At 37.5% G+C, this 25,652-nt stretch overlaps 3 protein-coding genes across 7 annotated transcripts in view; 2 read left to right on the forward strand and 1 right to left on the reverse strand.

Annotated features, from left to right (window-relative positions):
- The first annotated feature begins 1,565 nt into the window (after positions 1 to 1,565).
- On the forward strand, positions 1,566 to 13,734 carry LOC102685121 (inositol 1,4,5-trisphosphate receptor-interacting protein). 5 transcript variants are annotated; one of them, XM_015347621.2, is made up of 2 exons: positions 1,566 to 1,874; positions 8,388 to 13,734. In XM_015347621.2, exon 2 carries the CDS (start codon positions 8,402 to 8,404, stop codon positions 10,019 to 10,021), a length of 1,620 nt encoding a protein of 539 aa, XP_015203107.1. In that variant the 5' UTR covers positions 1,566 to 1,874; positions 8,388 to 8,401; the 3' UTR covers positions 10,022 to 13,734. The 5 variants fall into 5 exon arrangements, with proteins under 5 accessions (XP_015203107.1, XP_015203106.1, XP_015203108.1 ...); XM_015347620.2 differs by having other exon boundaries at positions 1,567 to 1,902; XM_015347622.2 differs by lacking the exon at positions 1,566 to 1,874 and adding an exon at positions 1,914 to 2,027.
- Positions 13,735 to 15,144: 1,410 nt separating this feature from the next.
- LOC102690127 (glutathione S-transferase omega-1) lies at positions 15,145 to 21,170 on the reverse strand. Its single transcript, XM_006630756.3, has 6 exons — positions 20,917 to 21,170; positions 19,307 to 19,415; positions 18,118 to 18,340; positions 17,454 to 17,555; positions 16,115 to 16,221; positions 15,145 to 15,872 (listed from the first exon to the last, which is right to left on the reverse strand). Exons 1-6 carry the CDS (start codon positions 20,945 to 20,947, stop codon positions 15,722 to 15,724), a joined length of 723 nt encoding a protein of 240 aa, XP_006630819.1. The 5' UTR covers positions 20,948 to 21,170; the 3' UTR covers positions 15,145 to 15,721.
- A 369-nt stretch (positions 21,171 to 21,539) lies between these two features.
- cfap43 (cilia and flagella associated protein 43) overlaps positions 21,540 to 25,652 on the forward strand; it is a 30,094-nt gene continuing 25,981 nt past the window's right edge. The window contains exons 1-6 of the mRNA XM_015347581.2: positions 21,540 to 21,660; positions 22,815 to 23,068; positions 23,456 to 23,552; positions 24,165 to 24,332; positions 24,922 to 25,072; positions 25,465 to 25,627. Coding sequence (XP_015203067.2) covers positions 21,632 to 21,660; positions 22,815 to 23,068; positions 23,456 to 23,552; positions 24,165 to 24,332; positions 24,922 to 25,072; positions 25,465 to 25,627 — 862 coding nt within the window. The 5' untranslated portion in view covers positions 21,540 to 21,631. The remainder of the gene's footprint in view (positions 21,661 to 22,814; positions 23,069 to 23,455; positions 23,553 to 24,164; positions 24,333 to 24,921; positions 25,073 to 25,464; positions 25,628 to 25,652) is intronic.

Raw genomic sequence — 25,652 nt, forward strand, 5'->3', positions numbered from 1 at the left:
AAACAAAACGAGCCTGTGATAAATGCTAACGTCCTTTTGATCAGGAAGTGTCATATAAAAGGTAGGATTTCTGTCAATAAATCCAATGCGATTTGTGCATATAATGTTATAAACGCATTACTCTGCACCGTTACTCATTATTCTTCTGAGCAAATAAAAAGTTACGCAAACACTAAAACGTTCTGTAAATTGAACTGAAAAGTAGAACTTTTAAACTTGTTTTGTAACATGAATTCTGGAGATAGGTTTGATTAGACAATATGTCAAACAATAAAGAGTAACAGCTAAAAAAGCATACACTTTATACTGTAAAGTAAACCTTGTACCATCTCATTTTCTCTCGTATATTCTCATTTCACCTTTCGAGAGAAATAGGGAAAAAACTGGAAATAAGAAGTGGATATTTGCATATTTAAAACGAAAATATTTAAAAGTCAAAATGAATAGATTTGTGATCATATTCACATATTATTTTTTTGCGGTACTGGCTTATAATAGTTGTATTGAACTGTGATATTAACATAGAGCTATGGGTGCAGGTGAAATTTTCTTGTGTGCTGTGATCAAAGGCGCACATTCTGTTGAAAGAATAAAATAACGATTCCCCCTTGTGGTTAAAAAGAAAAAAGCAGGCAGAAAAGTGCTGTATTATCAAGATAGGACTCGAAGGGCAAAACCATTGTTAAAGGCCGAAGGATCTCATTACACACTAGAATTTAAAAATTAGGAAAATAAATGAAACGGACTACTTTACTGGTACTAATTACATACTGAAAGTCATCTACTAACTCCTACAGTATATTAAAGATCTTATCTGTACCCGACTGTTCGCCGGTTGAAACGAGATTTCAGTCTTTAATGAAAAGCTGCGATTCTTTTTTTTTTCTTGTTGGCCCTTTTGGTTAATATGGAGGAAGAGTAGAATAATTCCTTTACAGGTAGAGATGCTGAGAAGTACTCCACCTGACCTTCTATACAAAATGTTTCTTTTTGTGGTCAAGTGCTGCATTTTTTAATAAAGCAGTTGAAAAACGCCAAATAATCCTTTAACATTATTTTTCAATAATGGCTTTATTGACTTTTTAATATTGAGGCAAACAAGTTGATATAAATATTAAAAGACCAAACAAAAATAATAAAAAACATATAGTTTGTTTTTATTTAAGTTATGTTCACTGTATCTCAATTAGCACATGCAAATTCCATCTCAGGAAAATACCATTTTCAATTAGCTATACTTAATACATGGCTATCCTAGTGACTTCCCCAAGCATAATGGTTTCGCCAAACATAGCACGGTTTTATTTCCCGTGAAGTCCTCTTTTTTCTTGCACGGTACCTTTTATGTGTTGTGAGATGAAGTGACTTTCATTTGACCTTGTGAAAACCGTTATTCAACCGCGTAAGTGCACGTACTGTATTGTACTATTTTTGCGGCGCGCTATTTTATGAGATAATAAGGTATTGTGTGTTGAGCGACTGCTGCTTTGAGATCTACCCGGACTTCCCTGCCGCCTGAACCGGTAGAAACACCCAGCCCCTTCCCATGTGCGTTAACAATGTCATAGATTCTGTAACCCCAATGCTCAAGCACTTACAAGCACTGGACACAAGGGTAGCGGTAACAGACGAAAGATGGATGTTACTGTTAACATGTTTTCGAGTAAAAGGATGTTTTGAAGCGATCAAGTTTATTTGCAAAACAACGTACGACCTTTTAAGGAAAGTCCCCAGCGGTTATTAGGGTGTCTTTACTGCTAGCGTAAGCTCTTGGTGAGATGGGAGGAAAAAGTTTTTCATCAGAGGGCATAAAACGTTCAGGAAATGAGTAAAAACCAACCCGCGGAGACACGAGTAAGAGGAAGGAACAGAAAGTAAGGAAGAAGCTGCTGCTTTATTTGGGTACGGGCTTTTGTATCATTTAAATGTTGTTTTCATCACTCATCTTTGTCGGTTGAATAATATCGAGGAAAATGCACTTTTTTATTTGGATTTTATATGTGAGCGAGTGTGCTATATATTCACAGGTTAGTATATTAACAAAATATTCTTATTTCCGGTAATTTTTAGTTCTGTTAATATGGGTGAAACTGGATACATGCTGAAAGACCGGTACCGCTATAACCTGGAGGAGAATCGGATGCTTTAAACGCCCGTACAGTGACATACGTGCAAAATCGCAGATTCCTCGTCGATTCACGAGTTACCGCCTTTTCATTTTGGAGGAATTAAGCATTTTAACACGTGTTGGTATCCGTAACTCCCATTTCCTATTAGTAAAGAGCCGTTTTTTTCCCCTGAGAGATTGTCTTGTTCCAGATGACTTTCCTAAAACGGATAGTCACAATAGGTGCTCAGCACACACTTGCTTCTGTCTTCACAATGTCAGGAAGCTAGCGATGGCTTAACCGTTTAATATCGTTGTAAATAGTAAAACCCCCAATTACAAATGACATGTTAGATTTCATAACATATTGAAGAAAACGCCACAAATACAGTCTGATGCAAAAGAGTCATTCTGATATTTACCCAGGGGTAACTGCATGGCGTTTTGTGTCTTTTTAATCGTTTTAATATGGTTGGCGTGTCGTGCTTCAAAATGGTTTATATGACGTTTTACCTTAGCTCTAGTTCATACGCACGCTTTACTTTGCGATTATTATTTATCACACACTTACTCCTTTTTGTAGAAGAAAATATTTGGTAAAAATAGAATTATTGCTGTTTTGTTGGTTTGTTTATTTTTTAGTTAACCGTTTCTTTGAGATTATGGAAGGCTGTCCGCTTTTGATGAAACCAAATTGAGTTTCATTTCTGTTTTGGGCGTTCCAATAATTGCGCTGTTAAACTACAAACAATATTTCCACTGATATGGTATATTGCAAAGTGCAGAATCGTGCATGTTCAAGTTGCGATCGAACAAGCTTCCAAGGAGACTTGGATTTTGGAAATATAGAAGTCTTACTTAAGATGAGTTGTAAAACAGAAATACCTCCAGTGCTCAATTTTCCATATCCTGGCCACTTTTACTGTGTTGCCTGAGAACAGCTGAATGACATCACAGTCATGGGAAAAAAGCATGCCCTGCAAAAGCTATGCAGTCACTGCCAAGGACATTTGACCTGCTTAATTATATTTCTTTTGGATTCCAAGGGTTTCTGACCTTATGTCCAATGAGAGTCTGCAGCGTCATACTGTATATAGAAACCTTGGCAACCATGTAGGACCCGAGAGAGCAGCCTTAATTTGTTTGTTTTGAGTTTGGCTGACCAGAGCAATTGCTGTGAAGCCTGTGAGCCTCTCAGAGGGGAAATAAGAAGAGGTTGGTAAGGACTGAATGATTGAATGTGGACTTGAACTTTATGCGTATACATTCAACAGTTTTCTGTGAATCAGTTGCAACATTGGTCAATTTGCAGTATTTTATATAAATTAGACAAGTTTGTGTTCACAGATATACAGTATGATGTATAAATCCAGTTTATAAACATCAACACAAGCTTTAAAATTCCCATTTTCACTTTTAATTGCCACTGCTTAATTAGGTAAAAGAGTGTCTTCATGCAATTTCCTTCCTCTCCAAGAAATTGAAAGAGTCCAGCCCAACACTGAAATAAGACCAGTAAAAAAGCAACAGCAAATTGCTTAATATAATTTTCAAAGATTACTAAAGTTTGTATCCAGGATCTACATTCCCACAAAAGTTAATTAACTTTGTTAATTAACTTTTCTCATACACAAGTTGAGGTGATGAGAAAGTGTTGACTGTAAAAGACTATACTATCTATGTCTAGATTGTACTGTATCTAGAAAGAAAAGAAGAAAATTGCTGTTGACAGATAATATATGTACAGACAGCTGCTGTGTATACTGTCAAATGCTTGTGTAATGTCTTAGTCATAATAGAGAAATAGAGTTGTCATAAGGAAGAATAATAGAAAATGGTTTCTATTATTTTTCCTTCAGACAACTCTATTGTTTGTTGCATTGTTGTAATGAATAATAATGTCAGCTGAGCATTATATCAAAATGTGCTTCTTTATAAAATATTCAAGCATAGAGTACATTTAATTAGTAGATTAGACAGAAAATTGACACATGGAAACCACGTACAATACATCAAGATAAATCTTTGTGTAATTACTGTTACATTTAGTAAGTGTAGGAAATGTTATTTATCAGTCTTTTCAGAATAGATTATGCTTTGTTTGTGTACTCACAATTTTGAAAGCTTTTAATTGCCTTTAAATGAAATGATCATTATAAAGCTGATAAATTGACCCACTATTGCAAAATCAGTCTAGCAGGTATTTTCTGCTTCTACACAATGTCTCTAACCTGGTATTCACATCTGTTAAGCACATTAAGTATTCTGTAACTATATTAAATAAATCACATTTCAATAAGATCTGCAACACCTTTAGAAGTTGCTCTAATATTAAACATTTAATCATTGTGTAATGTGCATCATAAGTCAGGGTGTACTTGGTGTAGCAGGCCTGAAATAGCAGTTCAGGAACTAGCTAGAAAAGGTTATCTGACTTCCTTATAGAGTCTGTACTGAGACCAGAGGGTTGTGTAACTTTGTAAGCGTTCTATAAATAATGTGGGGCTTGAGCTTCTGTTTAAATGTTTTAGATAAAATCTCTGCTGCCTTAACATGTAAGGCAGCACATTTATGGATGTGGAATCAAATGGTATGGAAGTTAAGGAGACAAGCTACTACCTACAGGGTAATCAATTAATTAGTTTATTCTCAGTGATCTTTTATGTCTTTCTGATTAAATGGTAACGTGTGAAACACATCTTATCTGGAAATGTTTCTGAAAACATCTTAACTTCCTAAATGAAACCTCCAAGTTCATACTTTAATTTCTACTTAACGTTGTGCTTGCACAATATTATCTGTGGTTCAGAACATTCACATACTGTAGTGTTGTACAGTACATCTTGGATCTCCAGGTTATCTGCATTAAACATTGAAAACGTTCCTTTACTCTCTGACTTAGCATTTTCAATTTGGTTTGCACTTACTTAACTATAGGTGCACTAAAAGTTATTAACAGCCTGTGTAAGCAGAATGTGCAAAAATACAAAAATGTTTCTAATCAGTGTTGAGCAGTTATGTGATACTGGAAACATCTGTAGCCTGTACAATTACAGTTTGAGACCTGTCTGATTAATGGGGATTTGTTAAACCTTGAATTTTCTTGTTGTAAATGAGGTACAGTGCACACAGTTTTTAACTTTACCTCCGCTGGTCAACTAATAATTCATTTTCCAGACCTAAACCTACAAGAACAATTCCAGGGAATTTTAAGAGACAAAATGCCGAATGAGTCTCTAGTGTCTATAAAAAAACACACTGTGATAAGTGCCTTAAGATAAGCGCTTTTGGTAACATAAGCAGAGAGACAGGAGCTGAGCTACGCAGAGGAGCATGAGCAGTTACCAATCTCGCATCCAAAAGAGTGACATGCATTTTTAGTGCATTGCAAGTGTGACAAAGTACACTGCACAGAAAAGAAAGAATACTACAAAATGTAGAAAAGGATATGCAACAGGAAAGGTGTAGGCCTGGCCGATATTCATTTCCCCTGTAAGTTGCACCCTCATGGTGCATCAAGTTTGAGTTGAAAGATCAGGCACAAACCCTTCAGAACACTTGAAAACCCAGCCGTTTGCAATGAAAAATGAGAATAGGTTTATTTATAAACTCTAAAGTGACACAATTGTAAATCCTATGGGTCTTCTATGAGATTTGCTTTTCTTTGAATTCCCTAAGGGAAAGAAATCAGCAAGTTAATCAGGCTCAGTTTTTAGCTGTTACTGCTTCCTCTTTAAAATTCATGTGACAATTTCAATATGTTCCAAACAGTCCAAGGAATGACATTTTGTACACAAACCTGTACTACCATCATGTAGATATATAAAGCCTATTGTATAAATGCAGAAGTACTGAGCTTGAAGGGACAGTCATCACAGGCAAGCATGACTTCATCCCCCAGGACATTGAGAAAACAACTGAGCTGTTGTGCTGCTTTTTTTCCCCCTTTTTAGAAATCAAGGTATCTATCACAGAAACATGATTCAACACAAGGTGAGAGCTCTGGCAGCCTGTAGTTGCAAGATAGAGAAACAAAGGTTTGGGTTTGCAGTTTGAGCACTGGACCCATGGTAATGGAGTCTCTGTACTCCACTGAGATAAACAGGAAAAGCCCTCAGAGAGTTAGGGCTGGGGCTGGATTCTTAGATATCACGATTACACACCCATCTGGCAGGCTCAGTCCTTTCCTTCAGCTCGCTGCAGTGTCCTTATTGAGGTATGCTGCAGGGATGACTTTCTAAACTGTTCAAGCTAAATTAAAGCAGTTCATTGTCTTCTTTAGCGCTATAACTCTAAAGAAGGCCGGGCCATCTTGTCTTGTGATTCAAGCACAGGATCAGTATGGAAAACTGTGTTATGTGTTTTCTTTGGTACTTTTACCTCTGCTGTGTGATTCTGGCTTATGAAGTGGCTCATTTAAACCTCATTCTGTCATCATTTCCTTTGGCTGTTTTCATTTCTTCAGTTTTCTTACCTCTAATTCTGTAAGCATGTCCTAAATCTGGTGTTATCTACTGTACCTGCAGGGGGAAGTTGGCTAAAAAGCAGACTTGACTGTACTCTTTGTTTACTGAAAATAACTTTTTTTGACAACATGAGTTTGTTTGGCTTGCCTCTTGTATACCTTTTTGTATTTTCTGTTCACAAAGCACAGGAGTACATTTCAGAAGTAAATAAAGATAGTTTTTTTAACAGTAGCTGCAGTTTTTACAAGAAAACCTTAAGAACCAAGGAGATGTTACTGTATCCGAGGTTGGATTCATATTTCACTTGGATTTTAAGCAGGTCTATGAATTGTTTTGGTTGTTTTTGAGAGTTTTCTTCTTGGGTGTTGAAACTCAGGTGACACTTATTAAGACATGTATTGGACATACGTCTCAACAAAAAAAAATAACTAGGCACGTGAACTTCGCATCTCTTCACAACGTGAAACCACAGTATTATATTGACTGTACATAATTTTTTTCATAGAAGCTATGCAACTGTCTATGTTAAAAGAAGTGAAGTTTCACTTAAATTGAGTTCTGTACTGAATTGCATAAACAACCTGTCACGAAGCGTTTTTAGGACCCTATGCAGACGGCAAAATCCGTAGGGGAGTGAGACTAACCAAGGAAAAAAGGACTAGGATCGGGGCTGGACGAACAGGGGGGCGTGGCCAAGGTGCGCTGGTGCTCGGGGGGCGTGGCCAAGGTAAACAAGTCTGAAGGGAGTCCGTAAGAAAATCCAGAGAATGCTAATGTCCAGAGCCGGGTGATCCATCCTTGACAGACAAGACAGGAGTTAAAAACCGGAGCGGGATCCGGCGAAGGGTGGGGGGGATAAAAAGGGGTAACAGGGCCAGGCGCTCCAAGCCCCAGACCCAGATGGTCAAGAAGCCGTTGCGAAGCCTATGTTGCCGAGCCTCTTCTGGACTCGCTGGTAAGGGGTGCTTCCGGGTGTCCATCTTCCATAGCTGAGCCTGGAATGGTGGGAGTGTCTGGCTTTTAAAGGGGAGACTGGAACCAGAGGCAGGTTCAGGAAATCTGAGGTAAACTAGGAAGGGCCGGAGCGTCCTTAAGAGGAGGGGTTTACGATCGTGACACAACCTAATTTAGCTAGAAGAGGAATTCATAGTTAATCAAAAGCTGGTAAGATTCCCTGAATAAGAGTGAAATATGCAAACTGATTCATTTTAAAGCACTTTCCATCACATTTTATTATCAGAAAACTATTCTCGGTATTTTCTTAGCGAAAGTCATTCCCTGAAGAGCAGTGATACTGCTTGACATAAATCTTGGTTTGGAGGAGCTCATGCTAAATAACATTCTTAACAGCACTGCCCCGAAACTCATCCTTAATCTCAGCATTGTGAATAGAATACAGGTGCAGAATCTATGTCTTTAGGAGATGTGAGAGTTTTTATACTTCCCCATGTTTTGTAATGCATAGCATAGCATAGCAGTTTCAAACTGTGTGATTTTGAACACAACATATTTGGTTTATGATAAATCCCTTCAGAAAATAAGTAATTGCTGCAAAATTGCATACTCTTTTGAAATAACTCTAGCACGGGGTTTAAAAAAAAACATGCTAGCATACAGTTGTACATCTGGTTTACCAGAAGTTGGGTAGCAGCAGTTCCTGGTAGAAATGCAGAGTGCACTGCACTGTAGCTCAGTCTCAGAGGCATGGTGCAGGACGTTTGATAAGGCTTTTGAGGGATGGTTGCGGTAAATGACAAAAATAGGTTTGTTAAAAATCTACTGATGATTTAAACTTGTTTTTGTTTGTTTTACAGAGAGATTAAACAGTATGCAGGGAACTGTTGTCCGGGTATGCGTGGTGGTGGCAGCCGCCATCCTCAACCACCCCCTGTTGTTCCCGAGAGAGAACACCACCATCCCGGAGCGGGATGACCAGGTCATCGCCCGCATGCGGGAACACGAGGAGAAGCTGCTAGCCGAGAAGGCGCGACTGGAGCGGGAGGCCTCACAGGTGGAGCAGGGGGTGCAGCCGAGCCCGGATGTCGAGGAGAGCTCTAGCTGGGACCTTTGGAGCGCTCTGTCCATGATCGTCTTCCTCATGATTGAGATCTGGAGACAAGATTACCATGACACCACAGCTCAGGATCCCACTTATGAGGAGGAGGACAGTTTGCCTCTTGGGAATGTCTCTCTGAAGATCCCTCTTCCGGACAAAGCTGTCCTGAGCTGCTTTTACGAGAGGTGCATCCGCATCTCGGCCAACGAGACTTGGAGAGTGCAGGACTTTGTGGAGGGTTTTGCGGACGACCTCCTGGAAGCTTTACGGAGTGTTTGCAACAGGGATGCGGACATGGAGGTTGAGGACTGCATTGGTGTGGGCAGCATGTATGAAAACTGGAGGGTGAGCAAACCTCTGATCTGCGATCTCATTGTCCCATTTGCCGCTCCAGATCCATACTGCTTCACGTTTCAGCTCTGGTGCAACTCCCAGAATGACATTCCCCCCGACAGACAGGGCTACGGCCGAATCAAAGTTGTGAGAGCTAACGAAGATGGACCTGGCTGCGTGTGTGGAAAGACGGACCTTGGTGAGGACATGCTGTGCCTGCTGCACAGCAAAAACGAGAGGCCCAAAGTCAGTGATGCCATGGATGACTTGCTGTGCTCCAAAAACACGCCTTACCTGGCCAAAGACCAGGTCATGAAGTGGTTCCTGATATCCATGACCAAGGCATGGAACTGCATCTCCCATAAGTATGATTTTGAGCTCATGTTCCGTAACCTTGATTCTCCAGGAGCCCTGAAGGTAAAATTCAGATCAGGAAAGACCATCATCTTCAACATCACTCCTGTCGTTCAGTTCGAGGATACAGATGCTTATTTTGTCTCGCACTTTGCCTTTAATAACGACAACCCTTCAGATATCTTCTGGCCCCTTTCCTTTGCTGTCTATGAGAAAAACCTGATGAAAGTTCTAGTCAAGAGACTGCCAGAGAGTTCTTGCCATATCTGCTGCCTTCAGATTATTTCCTTCTTGCACAAGAAGCAAACGAGCCTGACTGGTGAAAGTGCCCTTACTAACTACCACTTGAAGACGGCTCTGCTGCACTTGCTTCTGAGCAAACCTTCTTCAGACTGGCGTGCTGAATACCTGGAGAAGAGGCTACGAGACGTTCTTAGGTTCTTGGAGAAGTGCCTTCAGGAGAAGAAGCTGTATCACGTTCTAATTGGGAACAAGCAAGTTCCGAAGCACATTAACTTTCCACCGGTATTCCAAGCTGCGGAACCTCTGAATCTGTTCCGCCCCCTTGTGCTGCAGCGGGATCTTTATGCCAAAACGGTGGAGCACTTTCAGGAAATGCTCAAAAATGCCCCTGTGCTGATACAGGAGTACACCCCACTCTTTCCAAACGGGAGTGTACATTCTTCCCTGAACACAAGTTTCTAGTCTTCAGCATCACATTGACTTTAACCATGGAGCACAGATTGAAGAGACAAACCTACTGTTACAAACACTTTTGAAGGAATGCTTATTACAAACTTGGCTTTTCATTTCTACTCCCCAGTTGTGTTGATACATGTCATGTCTTGAGAACACATATTTTCACAACCCTTTTTTTAAAATGGGGACCAAAAACCAACTTTATACACGCTGCTGGGTTTTCCAAGGATTTTCTGTGAAAAATGATTACAAACTAACTAAAACCAACATTGTAAAAGTATAAAAAATACAACACGTATTGAAATCATTACAGGACATTTGAAAAGAAAATCAGGAAGCAAACCCACCAACAAAGTTTAAATAACACATCAGATGGTAACTAGTAGTTACTAATAGTGTTGTTTTATTTTTTAAATAACAACACCAGGTTTATTATTTCATTTGTGCAAAAAAAATGCTGTTTGCATTGTTGGGAATTTGAAAGGTGAAGTTAAAAATGACCTCTGAAATTAGAAGGGAATTTCAGGCAAAAGCTATCTTTTTGGCTGAAAGAAAATATTTCTTACAGGTTTCTAATGGAATTCTAACATTTTGCCAAGTATTACTAGTTTAGGTATAGAACGTGAGCCTGTTGTTAAATTGTAACAGTGATCTTTGAATTCATATGAATTCTGCATCAGATTCAGATCAGATCTTTTTTTCAACATACAGAAGACGGTTGAGCTGCATTCACATAAAGAGTGTGGCAAAAGCAAAGCGATAAGGAGAAGGAAGCTCATTGGTATTCACCATTCCAGGATCTCAAATTGATATTTAAATAATACTGAATTGAAACTTTAAGTGCATTCTAGTTATCTTATTACAGATGACCCAAGGAATCTTGCTTAATGAATTAAAACCATTGATAGAAAAAAAAACATACTAGCTTGATTTGAAATGTCTGTAAATAACACTTAGTATTAGCACAGTCACATGGACATTAAATGAAATGTACATTTTCAGTCTTCTATCCCAGACAAGGACAGATATAAAGCCATGAGGATGATTTCTGAATAAATAATATTACATTTCTTCAGTTTGCTGTTTGCCAAAATGTAGCCTTGTTTCATAAACTAGACAAAAAATAGTGTTTTAAACCTTTCATCCATAACACAACTTTATTAGAAAGAAGTACCTTAAATATACACTGTACAGCTATCATGTACTTGTTGGAAGAAAGAAAAGCCCAAGGGCACTCTGTGTAAATATAACTAATGGAAACAGACCTTGTATCATCTGTTCTAAGAGTGTTCAGGTCCACATCCATCTGACTCATATTTTGCATCCTGACGTCTTTCATTACGCATTTTAAAGCACACAGATTTAAGATGAAGAATAATGGTCCAGAAAGAGGTGCAGAAACTAAATGCCTCATGGCCATGCTTAATGATTAAAAGCCAATATGTGAACATTAGGCATTTATTAGTAACAAAACATTTATTTTTGTGTAAAATATTAATTGATAACCCCACATCAGACCCTTCAGTGATGTACTAGGATGGAATTCTCTTTGCACTGAGAGTATGTATTTTCTAAGCTTTGCTTCAGAAGGGACTACATGCCAGTTACTTTAATGAGTAAATCTAACTGGTAAGGCGCTTTATACTTGCTAATGTGTATAACCTTAGAAAATCTAAAAAAATGTTAGCTTTCTTTTTTAGAGCTTGAGTAAAGAAAAATATTTTGTACATTTTATATTTGTATAGAATGGTTATGAATCAATATTTAAGTATTTAAGCACTGTAAATGGTCATTTGTATAGTGTAAGTGGGATGAAAGGCCTTTACATGATTTCTGTTTTTTTTATGATTTTGCTTTTATTGTTTTCACTGTTTTTCATGTTTTCTGTGTTTAGTGTTCACTGGCCGTACACAGGTAAAAAAATACTTGTGAACCAATTGCATACAATCGTGTTCATTCATCCAAGGTTCTATTTTATAATTAAAAAGTAAAAACAAGCAGTTAATTTAAACTGGTGGTCTTCTGTGTCACTTTAGAAAAGGACAATGGCACTTTCATTCCATTTACATTCTAATATTGTATAATTAACTGGACAGTGTTTGTTTTTACAAGAGGACAATTCCCTGAAATAATAGGGAAGATCCCAAACCAAATAAATCATGAAAAATATATTTCTGTAAATGTGATCTGCCTTGGATATTATAATATGACCAAGCTCATATTATAATAATAATAATAATAATAATAATAATAATAATATTATAATATGAGCTTGGTCAAAAGTCTTCCCTGCAAGTAGATATCATTTCTAGAAAGGCTGTGACAATTTTAACTTTTCCTGTATGCTTTTTTTCTAAACCTTGTGCACTGTGTGTAACATTTTTTAGTATTTTGTTCTCATGTAACCATGATATACTGTACTTTGCTGGCATAGCGTTATTCTCTTGAGAAAGGTTAGTGTCTGATCAGTACCTTGTTATCTAAAAGGTACTTTGAGCTGTCAGATAGATCTTTGACAGGAGAAGGGGGCTTTAATGTTTCTCTTGTGGGAATGTTAATGTAATGTTCTCTTGTGAAGACTGCTGTCTTCATAGCAATTAACATCATTTTGGTGATTTCCCTCCTTGCAGTGCACCATCAGTTCCTAGTTTTTCTGTGCACTGCATTTGCTTCAGAAATGGGAGGTAATAGAGGATGAAATTTTAGAGATTCTATAGTTAAAGCACACATTTGGGCTTGTTTTCATAAGTGACAAGCTCATTGTAGTCTTCAGAATATGGACTATAGAAAAACTGTAATGTATTTATCTACAGTGTACAGGTATTGTACCGGAAGATGGTGAGACAATTATCATTGTTGTCTCAAATCTTTGGGTCCTGGGTTATTGTCTGTGTGGAGCTTGCAAGTTTTCCATGTGTCCATGTGAGTTTTTTTCCAGGTACTCAGTTTCCCACCCCTTCTCTGTTTGAACATGCATTGTTTTCATGTTGCTTTCAGTTTGAGAACAATGACATAAAGGCACATAGTACCTAAAAGCTGTGCTGTAACTCTGTGACACCGATAGTCTTCACAAAAATGGTGTGTACAGTAATAGCAGCCAGAAACATCTGAAATGGGAATGTGTAAACATAAAAAAATACTTTGTGGAACTGTTTTTTATGCTGCACCTCATTTAGAAAATGAAAAATAGAATTTCTGAAATAGTGTATTCTGTAATTCTGTGAGTTTGCAGGTGTCATCCTAAAGTGGAGACTGTGAGGTCCTGACTACTTGGCTATTAAAGATTATGAGATTATGGCTATTGACCCTGCATTAGTCCTGCTGTCCTGGTTAAATTCCACTTAGCAATTGACTGGAGTGCAATGAAAAACACTGTATAAATGCAATTAAGTGTATGTATTAAAAACAAGTGCAGTAACAACAAATCCATATGGTGCCCGTTGTATTCAAGTACCTGTATTAGAAAATGGTCATTTATTCAGTACAGCAGTCTTTTTCTAAATCCATTTCCCGAAAGATAAAACCCCACTTGTAGTCATCAGTTTGCGTATTTCCAGGTACAGTGTTATAAGTTCCATGGCTTTCCTCTTGTAGATATCTGTTTTTCATTTTTCCCACCTAGGAACCTGATGTGTGATTTGAAATGTGAAAGAACTTTGTACTTATACGGAATGTTTTAAACTTGCCAAAATAAAAAGATATTTTAAAGTATAACAACAGTTACTGTACATGTAAGTGTGGTGATTTTGACACAATGTAAAAAGTCCAAGGATTTTTTTTATATTTCATACAGCTAGTATTTGGCAATGTATAACAACAGTACTGCAGGTGGTTTTTCAACAAAACAATACTATTTCATAATCAGTTTTTATTTCTTATACATTCAGGCTAGGATACTAGAACTGTACCATAATTGAAATTATAACATTAATGTAACTGTGTTTCCATCTAAAAAGAAAAAGAACAGGAAATTACATCATTAGGCACTTCTACTTTAACTGCCACCTGTTTGGGAGCCTCCATTGCTCAAGATCCCTTCTTGCAGTGCCCTGGTTAAAAATAAATTAGAAATAAATCACATCACTGAACCTTACCAAGGTATTTTAAGATGACCAGATATTCCACCATACAGTGCAGTCCATATGTATTTGGACAGTGGCACCATTTTTGCTGTTTTGGCTCTGTACTCCAGCACATTGGATTTTAAACGAAACAATGACTATGAGGTGCAGAATGTCAGCTTTACTTCGAGGGTATTTACATCTATATTGGGTGAACCATATAGGAATCACAGCCCTTCTTATACATAGTCCTCCCATTTAAGGGGACCAAAAGTAATTCGACACATTAACATAATCTTACATAAAATTGTCATGCTATACATAAAATTGTGATTTTTAGTACTTCATTGTAATTTAATACTGCCTGAAGTCTGCGATCCATAGACGACACCAGACTGGGTATCTTCCCTTGTGATGCTCTGCCAGGCCTGTAATGCAGCCATTTTCAGTTGCTGTTTGTGTTGGGGGCTTTTTGTCTTCAGTCTTGTCTTCAGTGAGTGAAATACTTCAGTTTAGAAACCTCTGATTGCATCATTGTTTTAATTCTCAATGGATACTACCCTTCTGGTCCAGTTGGAAATACAGTTACAGCCAGTTTCCTTTCAGACTGTCACTCATGGAAGGAAGCATTTCTATTTTTTTTTTTTAGGACTAGGACATCTTGTTGAAATTTGTTTGTAAAATTCTTTCCTAGCTTCTAAAACTAGATACCTGTTGTTTGCATACAATTCCTGTAGATTTTTTTAAACAATTGTGTATACATATCCCGTGCATGATAATTTCAACTTTCTGACTCATGAAACATGAAACTTGAGCATTCTTGAACCTTGAGCATTTAGTGTAATAAAAAAACATTTGAAAAACGCATTCAATATCCTAACAGTATATTGAAAGGTGTAGGTAAATATCCTGGAGAGTAAAAACTGGAAGGATGTTCAGATTTAAATAATATCTATAGAAAATCAATAAAGTTAAATCCATTTAAATTCAAACCAACAAAAACTTAGAGGCCTGCTTCTCAAATCAAAAAATTCTTTAGTAAGTTGAGGAAATGAAACAAATAGCAAGGCCTTTATAAGGACTTTATTTCACCAAATTCCCAAAACAAACAATCAAAGAACTTACTCTGCAGTGTATCAAACTTACTCAAATGATGCAGAAAAAAATCACCCATAAGACTAACAAAAGAGATCATTTCTATAGACTGTTTGCACACGTTCCTCAAGTTATCACGTGTCATTTGATTTGCCCATGTTTTAAAGTATCATATACATTTCCCACAGATTTAAAATTTGCCAGCAGTATGGTATATTTTTCAGGTTAGGGTTAATTTAATATGTAGAGGGTTTGTTAGTTCCAAAATACCAAATATAGTTTCATCCATGACCTTGTATTCCTTTATCACAACTCTATGAACCACCTGAAAATGTATACATTCAAATGATTTAAAGAGGAAATAAACTTCATAGTCCTGCACAGGTAAACGGGTAAATTGATGGTTTACAATGAAAAAAGTATGCCTCCACAAGACATCTCTTTTAACCAACTGACACATAAAATATTGACAAAGCTGGTATTTACGCAGAAAATATTAAAGCTGGAAAGGCTGGGAAGAAAGCTGGTGTTCAAGCGGTATTTCACTTCCCTACAGCCCATAATCGTAATTGGGTTTCCCTTCGGTGTAAGTCTTGTAAAAACCCCTGCAGGTCTCCGTGTCAGTTGAGGCAGCCTTCACTGCTGGATCTTCCATCATTCGCTCTGTCCAGCTCGTCAGCTCCGGGCTGCTATCGAGACAGCTGAAGGAAAAAGAACATCATTAAGCAAGAAACAGTCCTGAGACTTGGTACTAAAGCAGTTCTTCTTTCATTTTATGGTAAAATTGTGCAAAGATGAAAATACACTCAGGGTAAAAAAAGCTCATTTGGATCATAGTTTGCTACTTAACCAGATGGCAAAGTTTTCACTGAATGGAGTAAGAATTTAAGGTGAAAACTAATCATAAGGAGAAGATTGCCTTGGACATGCTAATGATACATACTGCTTCAAGGAGAGTATCTCTATTCTCTCGAACCAAGGCCAGATCATGTAGTCAATCATAGATACAGCATCTCCTCCAAAGAACTTGCTCTTCTTTTTGGAAAGGATCTGCAAGATAAAACAGAAATGGAACATTAAGAAGTGCTGCAATTAAGATACAGACTGTTTTGTTGATGCAAAGATCTCCTACTTTAATTCCTTTTCTTACCCTGAGTGGTCCTCCTTACTAAATACATCAGTGCTTGAAGTATGAAAATAATGCTAAAGATTGTTTCCTGTCTTTTGAAATGATACTAAAAATTCTCATTTTAAATTAGATAATTGCATTTCCATTTTCACTAGTTTCTATCCCGCCTAAAAATAAATAGGAAGAGAACAGATTATGAGCTAGAAGTTTATAAAGGCCACCTACAAGGGGTTATGCAACCTGCAAATGTATTAAGAGCAGGGCTTTATATTCCAGTTACTAAATATTAAAATTTCAAATGAGCTCTCTAAACCACTCGTCCTTGAAAATGAACTGCGTGTTAATACAGGGTAACAATTTCCAACTAGCAGGAATTCTTCATTGGCAAAACAGGAAATGACATCACTAAAGACTGCTTTAATAGAAAGCAGCTGTGTGTAAACTGCCTGTCAGTATCCAAGCAAACATTCTTATGCCCTGGAAACATTTAACCACATCGGATAACATTCTGCCATCACAAACACTGAGTAACAGTTTTGCAATGCATGAATACTTCACTGTTCTTATACTGACAAGACTAAATAAGTGTTTCGTAATCTATTTGTATTTGCAGGGTAATCTATTATAAGTGCAGTGAATACACTATATTACACAAAAGAGATCTGGTTTAGAAAAGAGTTTTCCTTAATAAGCAATAGAAAACAGTTCAATTAAGCAATAGTATACAGTTACAAGACTAACACTATTTTTAGTATAATGTTACAAGACTTACATTATTTTTGCTTCTACAATTTGGTGATTTGCTCAGAGGAATCCAATAGACTCCTGCAAAATTTCACGAAGTATTTTATAGACAAATATTGTGTCATATCTACACATGTTGGGTTTACATATAAATTAGGCTAGAAAAATTCAGTTGCAACCCTCCTGAACTAATCCCTCATTACCATAGTTATTCTGATTTAGCAAATGAAAAACACACTATGCACTTTTTTCTCAAACACCCTGCTATATTAAATTGCTTATGACTTTAAGAGCAAATATGCCATCTTATGCAAGTCAAAAAAGACATCAGGTGTCTTCACCTCTAGCTGTTTTGCACAAAACCTTGGTCACAACACCAACATGAAAATAAAGCTTTAAATATTTTTGCCTCATTAAATTTTCCAAGCTTCAGCTTCAGTTCCCCTTCCATTTCGGATGTGTCTTCACCATTTTTTTGGGCCATCGGAATCTTGTAAAAGTATGGGGTGAGCTGAAAAAGAGCAAAGCATTGAAGTATCCATAGCCATATAATGGTGATAGAGATCTAATAATGTATCATGCAAGGTTACTCCAATCGATCACAGAAATACAAAATCTGTCAGACTAAAGATTTTTTTTACTTCATGTAAAGCTTGTATATGTATGTATATCAAAGGGATTTCTAGTTCGAATGGAACTCTGATTAAATGTCCACACAGCTTCTTCATCATATACCACATACCACAACAGAACATCTCCTTCCATGATCTCTTATATTTGGAGACTCCAACCCTGGTCCCAGAGAGGCCCAATCCTCAATTCCTAATATCAGTGCTCCCTTAGAATTAGAAATCCTCTTGATATACAGTACATATATACACACAAGTTTAAAGAGACAAGCAAAAGGTCATTTTTTTAAGTAAAGTAAATTTGCACAACAAGTGTGCATACAAATAGACAGGCAATTAGTTCAGAATTGTATTTTTTTTAAAACAGTAAGGGTGTACAATATAGTTCCACCTACTGTACAATACTGCCTCTCATTTAAAGTCCAGTAACAGGGCTATGTCTACCTTGGAGAAATGCTCCAGCAGCATCTTCTGTTGTGCCTTCTCATATGGGTCTGAAGGGATCAGCTTCCTCCCAGGGTACACTTCATCCAGGTATTCACATGTGATTGGTGACTCATAGATCACTTGGCCAGCAGGAGTCTCCAGCACTGGGACAAGACCAAAGGGATTCTTCTCCAAGAACCAATCAGGCTTGTCCTTCAGGTTGATGTTGATGGTGTCATGTCTATGAAAAAAGACATTTTGTCAACTGCACTTTCTGCAAATGGCTCACAGAAGGTTGACTTTTCTCCAAGTAAACTTAAAAGCAACAATTTTTTGTTAACAAAAATGCCAACACATACAGTACTTGGAAAGCATTTGCCTGTGATTGATAAATTCAGTTCACATTTTGTAAACACATGTAAAACACAAAACAGAAAGTCATTAGGTCAGTTTTTATTAATAACACAAATTATACAGGTTATAATTCCCCAACAGCAGAATTGATAGATCACTACTAAATCATCAATTTCTAAAGATCTGCAACAATTAAACATTGATCAATTAAAATAAGTTATTTTATTAAATACAGTAAATTTTGAGATGCTTGGGGTAATCCTGACAAAAATCAGAATATACTTCAGATATCAGGAATGAGAATTCTCTTACTGAGCACAATGCCTACTAAAGCACGCAATAAATTCAAGTGTTTCTAATCCTTAAATAAACAGGCGATTAAGCATGACCTTTAATAGTGGTTCCCTACACAAAAAGTTGGCTTTCATTCTACCTGAGTATATTTACCTAACTAATGCCTTAATTGCCTTTTTTTCTATTCAAAAGATTGGGATTTTATTTTACTTAGGAAATGCAATAATTCAAAAGCAACCTTTAACAAGTTTAAAAACATTTTTATAAAAATAAAGCCTTTTAAGTTCAGCTGTGTAGCTGAGAACTCTGCTGGAACAATAACCAGTTGGTGTGCAAGTCTCTATGACCAGGATGGCAAACCCTGACCTCTGAGAGCAGTTGGATTGGGATTCTCCAGGAAAAGTATTGGGAACACCAGGCGTAAGAGACTAGTCGGACTAAGGCTCTCCTGGACCAGGGTTGGAGTCCCCAGATACAAGTCAATCTTGACAGATCCAGGAATAAGATGTTCTGTCATGCCATGTGGTGAATGATGAAGAAACTGGACAGCCGTGCTTACTTGATGCCTTTGGCATGGAGGATAAGGCGGGTCCTTTGTGCGAAAGGGCAGAACCTCATGCTGTACAGCCGAATCTTTCCCTTGGGCACAGGACCAGGAGCAGGGCTTCCTGTGGAGCACAGCATCTATCTGTATTAACAAAAGAGCTGCCACAGAGCACACCAGGCCGTTAACTCACCTTAGACTGAATACAAGTGGCTTCAAGATACTGAGCAGTGCTGGCAGACTGAACTCGGACTGCTCGGCAACAAAGCAAGGACCCAGAGGCACAGGTGTTGAAATGATGAGTAAGTGGCATTTAAGAACAAGGACAAGAGGGACATCTTTACACAGAGTCCAGTGTGTCTGGAAAAATCTGTCAGGTCAGGTTGTACAAACTGATTCCACAGAGAGCCTTGAATAATCAGATGGATGACATCCTGGGATCAATTATCAAAATTCAAACAAGCAAAGTAGTTCAAATGGTCCCGTCTGCTATGCAGCGTTACTGACCTTCTTATTACAGAGGATACAATCAAATGTTCTGAAGAGCAGCAGTCCAGTAGAATTTAAACATACAGTAACTTTAAAACAGTTATCAAGAACAGACCTAGAAACCATGTCAGCCGGTACTACTTAACCACTTAATCCAATAAATTCATTCGGATCTTAGCTGGAACGAATACCTGAACCCCTGGGGCTCTTGAAGGAGACCTGACTGGACTGAACGGCCTGTTGTCATGTCTTCAGTGTTCAAGTTCATGTTCAACAGCACCAGGGCTGCACAGCCTAGCACAATCAAGAACTAATGTCATATGTGAAACTGTGGCAGGGTCCCCTCAAGAACAGCAAGATTAGAATCTGGCAGCCTAATGAATCTACATTAAATAATTTACACAGAATTTAGTTTTCTTCTGAGAGTAAACAGAGAACTTATCCTGTATTCATATACAATATATTGTAGCAGGTGAAGCTCTGCTGAGTCATTACTGTCCCACTAAAGGATAATGCTGATTTTTTACCAGTTGTTTTGCAATTGCTTAGCAGCAGTATCGTTACAGTCGTTGGTTTGCGTGTTTAAGTCACATGCATTGTTTTTACAGTGACTAAGCAAAATGCTTTTTTCTTATCATCTGGATACTCGCCCTTAACTCCATGCCGCGTGACATGAAACGAATCTAGCCTGCAACGTTCCTTTGTCTTAAAAGTCGATCTTTAATTTGCAGAGACAGCCTAATTAAAACAAAGAACAGAGTTTCATTTCACTTTTATATTTTAAGACCACTGGAATTTATAGTCTCCAAACCTAACAGTATACACAGCTAAAAGCAATAGTTTTATTCCTTGCTGGAATGAGAAGAAAGAAAACACAACGTTTCGGCCGTGGAGCCTTCTTCAGGTGTCAGCTACCCACTTGAACTACTTCAGTATACACAGCTACTTACAATTTCATAAGATTTGATAATACAACTAACAAATGAAATATCCGTTTATTCTAAAAAATAAATTAAAAACTTCAGAGGTTTTGCTGGACATATAGAAAGATCAAATGCATTAATTAATCTGCATTAATTCATATCACTGTACTGCAAAATCTTACACTGAGGGTTTAAGATGAATATATTAATTACCTTGGCTGAGGCACTTTGCAGATGTAGCCATTTTGTTAGGACACCTTCTTCAACCGTGAAAATCAAAACGTTCAGTGATATCAACGAAAGCTGTATAATGCTTCGATTCAGAGCCTAAACCTTTTCTTATTCACTTTCGAGAGCTAAAGGTGACGCATGCTCCTTTCAACGTGCAAAATGTTTTTAAAAACACACCCACTGTAACGTCATTGTCGTTAAAGCGGCAGTGTACAGTATACAATTATAGCTGTGGACTGAATCAGGCGTGCGTACGTTGCTTTGATAATGTAGCTGCCTATATGAGTGTATGCAATATGCTGGTTAGTGCGTGCCAGATATACATAGACAAATTTAGCTAAATTAAGTATTCTTACAATTTATATACATTAATGTGTAACCTTATTCGTGGATTCATTAATTATAAAACCTCAAGCGAACACATACACATTTATTTATTTGTAAAACATTGATCTAACATGATTGAACTGACCCTTTATTTATGACGACTTCAATACACACGTCACTTATCGGATTGAGCCAATTGGCTTGATCGAAAGAAGGGGCGGTCTTTTTTAAACAGCCAATGAAAAACGTGTTTTGGTAACCAAGGAAACGCATGTAAACTTTACGTTGAAGGGCATATTGACAATCGTCTAGTCCGTACAGCGGGGACTCTCTAATATCATCGACAGCAGTGACTTTATAATCTTGTCAAATGGAAGTCTACGGGTCCTTGGAAGCCAGGTGAGATTAACTATTTGGCAAAAAAAAAGCCGTGGCGTGTTTTATGAACATCTAAAAAGCTCCAACTAGCCGTAAATTAGTTTAGACTACAACTGTCGTTTGTAATTAATACGTAATACCAGGTTGAAACGTATGTTCTTACTTAAATAAAAGCATTCAGAGATGAAAAGTGTGTGTTGCCCTAATCCATCGTTTATAAAAAAAAGAGCAGAACAGAATGCGCAGGGTTTGTATGCCTTCCTTTCTTGCATCTGTGTGTCACATACAGTATTTAAACTATATATTGTATAGCTCCAACACTCAACATGTCACTTCAAGCCCTTCTACCTGTCTACTGACATTCCAACCAATCATTGAAACCTACGCAAGGTGATTAAAAATAGTTCTGGGATGGAACTGAAAGTGTCACTTCAGCATGCTTCAATTTCACTCTTAAGAAACCAATAATACCTGATATTTTGGGTCCGAATCACAAAGTACATTTAATACTTTTTCACAGTGATCCCTGTAGTCCAGTTATTCAGTTTCACAGCTTCATCACTTCAGTCTTCAGCAGACAATACTACATGGAGACCTTGTTCAAGTTCCTTAAACACATTGACATCATCAGCCCAATTGAATTTAGAAATTGAAACACCAATCAGAGGTCACTGCCGAGAAGTGCCTGAGAACAAGAGGCACATCTTTACACAAAGGTTTGTGGGAGCAGGGAAGAAGTCACAAGCTTCCCATTCATGTTGTTGAAGTTAATATACTGGCTTATTTCAAGAAACTGCTGAATGAGATCAACCAATCAATTAGTCACTAACAGACCAGCCAAGATAGGTCTTTGTTCGAACCAGCTCAAGTGCCTGCCCTCTGTAAAATATTTAGACAGAAGCTTAGTGACAAATGTAACAAAATAGTGTACGAATCGTCTACATTACAGACGAGTCTTGAAGATTACACATGTGTAGCTAAATCTTTTTTAAAAATCATATGCCTCATCAATAGGAACCTGTAAGTACTGTGGGCATTACATTTTAAAACTATTGATGAAACGGTTTGCTTTTTATATTTATATGGATACAAAGCCTAACTCCTGAAGGCATTTTAATAAGTGTATGACCCAAAAAATATTAATGCAAAAATATTATTTGATGTGTCAATGGTAGATGGGTGCAGGGTTTCACCAGTCAACACACGCGATTTGTGGACACAAAGACAGTATGCTACCCTTGTGGGAATTTCATCGTTTTCCTGGACTTGGCGTCAAAGTCGAAGAGCATATTGCAGGGCCCGGGGCGGGGCATAGGGGCCTTCACAGCCAATGGCCACAGCAGAGTGGTGGCCTTCTCCGAGACGAGGCTGAATCCATCCATCTTTGTGTACACCTACCCCAAGCTGGTCATGAGGAGCAAAATGAAAGGTAACCTGTGCGGTCTTGTGCCATTGGCGTTTTAATCTACTTTAAACCTACCATTACAATTATAATACTGGACAATGCTGGTGCTACTAATATTAGATGGGTAACACCAGTTGCCAGCTGATAATTTGTGTAGTAAGTGCTTTATCTTTAAGGTAAATCAAACAGAATCCTAAAAACTGTAGGGCAGAAAAAATTGCAATTAAATGCAATAAGCACTTAATAGCAAATTTTGAGTAGACCTAAGTGATGCATTCATTTGGAATCTTTGGAATTTCTAAAAAAAAACAACTGAAGTACTGTAGTTCTGTGTAAATATTTGAATGGTATTTGACACACAATATAAATCTAATTCATATCTTGAGCAAAACATCTAATGTTTGCCTGTAGGTAATACCCAGCTGCAGTACACAGCACTTGAATTCAGCTATTCAGGTCCTTATCTGGCCACCTGCTCCTCTATTCCAGACTACACCTTGACAGTATGGTAAGATATGTGTGATATTTTTTTTCTAAGCAATGTTCTGGTATTTTTTAAAATTGTATAGAAAGCATTTACAGCTGGCAAAATTTAGGAATATAAACAGAAATTTCTGTTTATATTTTTTTTCGTTCTTGTTTCTTTGTTCTTAGAAATGTTTATATGCTATAAACGTGGTATTTACTGTATGTATATGGTTCAGGTAGTTTTCAGGTTCCCACTATAAAAAGTCTGCATAGATACTATAAAATCTTCTAGTAGTAGTTTCAACGTGAATTACTCTTGAAGTAGTTATTGTATTTCTTTGTATGAAGTGCTGTTTTTTAATTATTCAGATATTTCTGTAAGGTTAGCCTATCAAAACAAACATTAAGCATATTCCAGAAAGTACGCAAAATAGCCAAGCTGGAGCCCATGTGGTAAGGCTGTGTATCAAGGAATAACAAATTATTACTGTACAGTATATGCTTCCCAATGCAATTATCTCTTAATCAGGTCCAAAAAGTAGCACAGCATAAAAAAACAATGGCAGATGTTCCTATTGAAACATAAAGATTGTATCTAATGGATTAAATTTCTGTACTGGATCTTATTAGTTTTTGCATTGTTTTTTTTCAGGAACTGGGAAGATGGAATTGCACTTTGCAGCAAACCCCAGGCAGGAAAGGAGATCTCCAGCCTGGTCTTTAATCCCATGAACTGGCACCAATTTTGTGCAGCAAACCAGAACTCACTTACAGTATGGAACATTGAGAGAAGTGATGACTTTCATATAATGAAGCCTGTGTAAGTGTTTTTTAAATGTTTTGTTTTATTTGCTTCATTACTTATTATAAGAGCATAAGACTTTGCAGAATGTATTGCTGGCACAGGAGAGTGAGGAGTAAATCCCAAAACAAAAAGCAGCCTCTTGTCATTTCCTGTGGTATAGCTTTGAGAAATATTGCTTTGCTGAACTAGCCTCAATTACTCCGTACATTTTACCATTACTGACACAATGCTTTGTACTCATGTTCAGTGTTTATCACATCTTTACTCTGTAATCTCTAAACACTATGAGATAAAATATCTACTCTTCTTATCACATAATTCTTGAATAATGAAGGGGCGGTTTTGTTTGAAGTGCACAGGGCTATGTAGATCCAAAAAACACACCCGATTCCTTTGGAAAATCAGCCATGTACTCTTTTTTAACTTCCCTGACAAGGTTTCGCAGCATCAAATTGACATAGGTGACAATGTAAAATGTATTTAAAATGGCTGATTGATTTCAATACCGAAGATCAAGCAGAATTTTCTAAAATGTCAGTAAAGATATGAGAGAATGATCTTTCACAATGGTATTTATTTTCATTACCTGGTATGTGTCCCTTAGAGAGATCCCCCTTCCAGCATTGGATGGCAGTCTTCCTGAGAGAAAAGATGGTTCCTCATTGGTCCCCAGTGGCAGACTGACTTACTATGGACCTCAGATGCCAGTCTCATCCATGGGGAGGCTCACAGGAGAAAGAGTGGAGACATTTGTGGTACTCAGTCTACTGTACATTTTCACCAGGAGACAAAACTGGACCATTTACACGCCCCAGATCTCTAGTTTTCATTATTACCGTTTAGAGGAGAAAGAACTATTCCAGTTTTAGGAATTGAGTTTCAAATGTTTTGAGTGGTTTTGCTTTGGTTAAGAAAGACATCCAAATAAAGGGGATAGGAAGTGTATTTTGATGCTTCTAGAAAGTGTCAAGGATATTTTCAATCTTTACTGATCTTGGAATAGCACCATTCTGTCTTCTGGAGAATTCTGTACATTCTAGTATCCTGTTTAGCTTGAACAGCAGTTGCTGGGCTTAGTAGAACATAAAGCTTTTTTGGGTAAGTTGTAGTTCCTGCTCCAGTAACACATGTTTTTCTTTTTCAAAAGCCAATAGAGAAAATGAAGGCCCTGGTACACCCCTCTTGTTTCTGCTGGACTGCCACCTCTGACCTCTGTGTGGGCTGTGAAGAAGGTCACTTGTTGCTGGTGAATCCTGAATCTCAGGATGTCACTGTGCTCAGCAGCCCCGAGCAAATGAATTCTGCTGGAGGTATGAAATCATATTTCTGATGGAA

The sequence above is a fragment of the Lepisosteus oculatus genome, chromosome 4 (assembly GCF_040954835.1).
Source record: "Lepisosteus oculatus isolate fLepOcu1 chromosome 4, fLepOcu1.hap2, whole genome shotgun sequence".
NCBI lineage: Eukaryota > Metazoa > Chordata > Actinopteri > Semionotiformes > Lepisosteidae > Lepisosteus > Lepisosteus oculatus.

What these genes read in the sequence shown, in the direction of transcription:
- LOC102685121 (XM_015347621.2), top strand. Translation starts at nt 8,402, where the DNA reads ATGCAGGGAACTGTTGTCCGGGTATGCGTGGTGGTGGCAGCCGCCATC.
- LOC102690127 (XM_006630756.3), bottom strand. Translation starts at nt 20,947, where the DNA reads ATGGCTACATCTGCAAAGTGCCTCAGCCAAG. An exon ending in AGCTTGGAAAATTTAATGAG is followed by an intron (nt 16,222 to 17,453) that starts GCAAAAATATTT and finishes TTTATCTTGCAG; the next exon opens with ATCCTTTCCAAAAAGAAGAG. An exon ending in GAGATACTCTCCTTGAAGCA is followed by an intron (nt 15,873 to 16,114) that starts GTATGTATCATT and finishes TTTTTCCTTCAG; the next exon opens with CTGTCTCGATAGCAGCCCGG.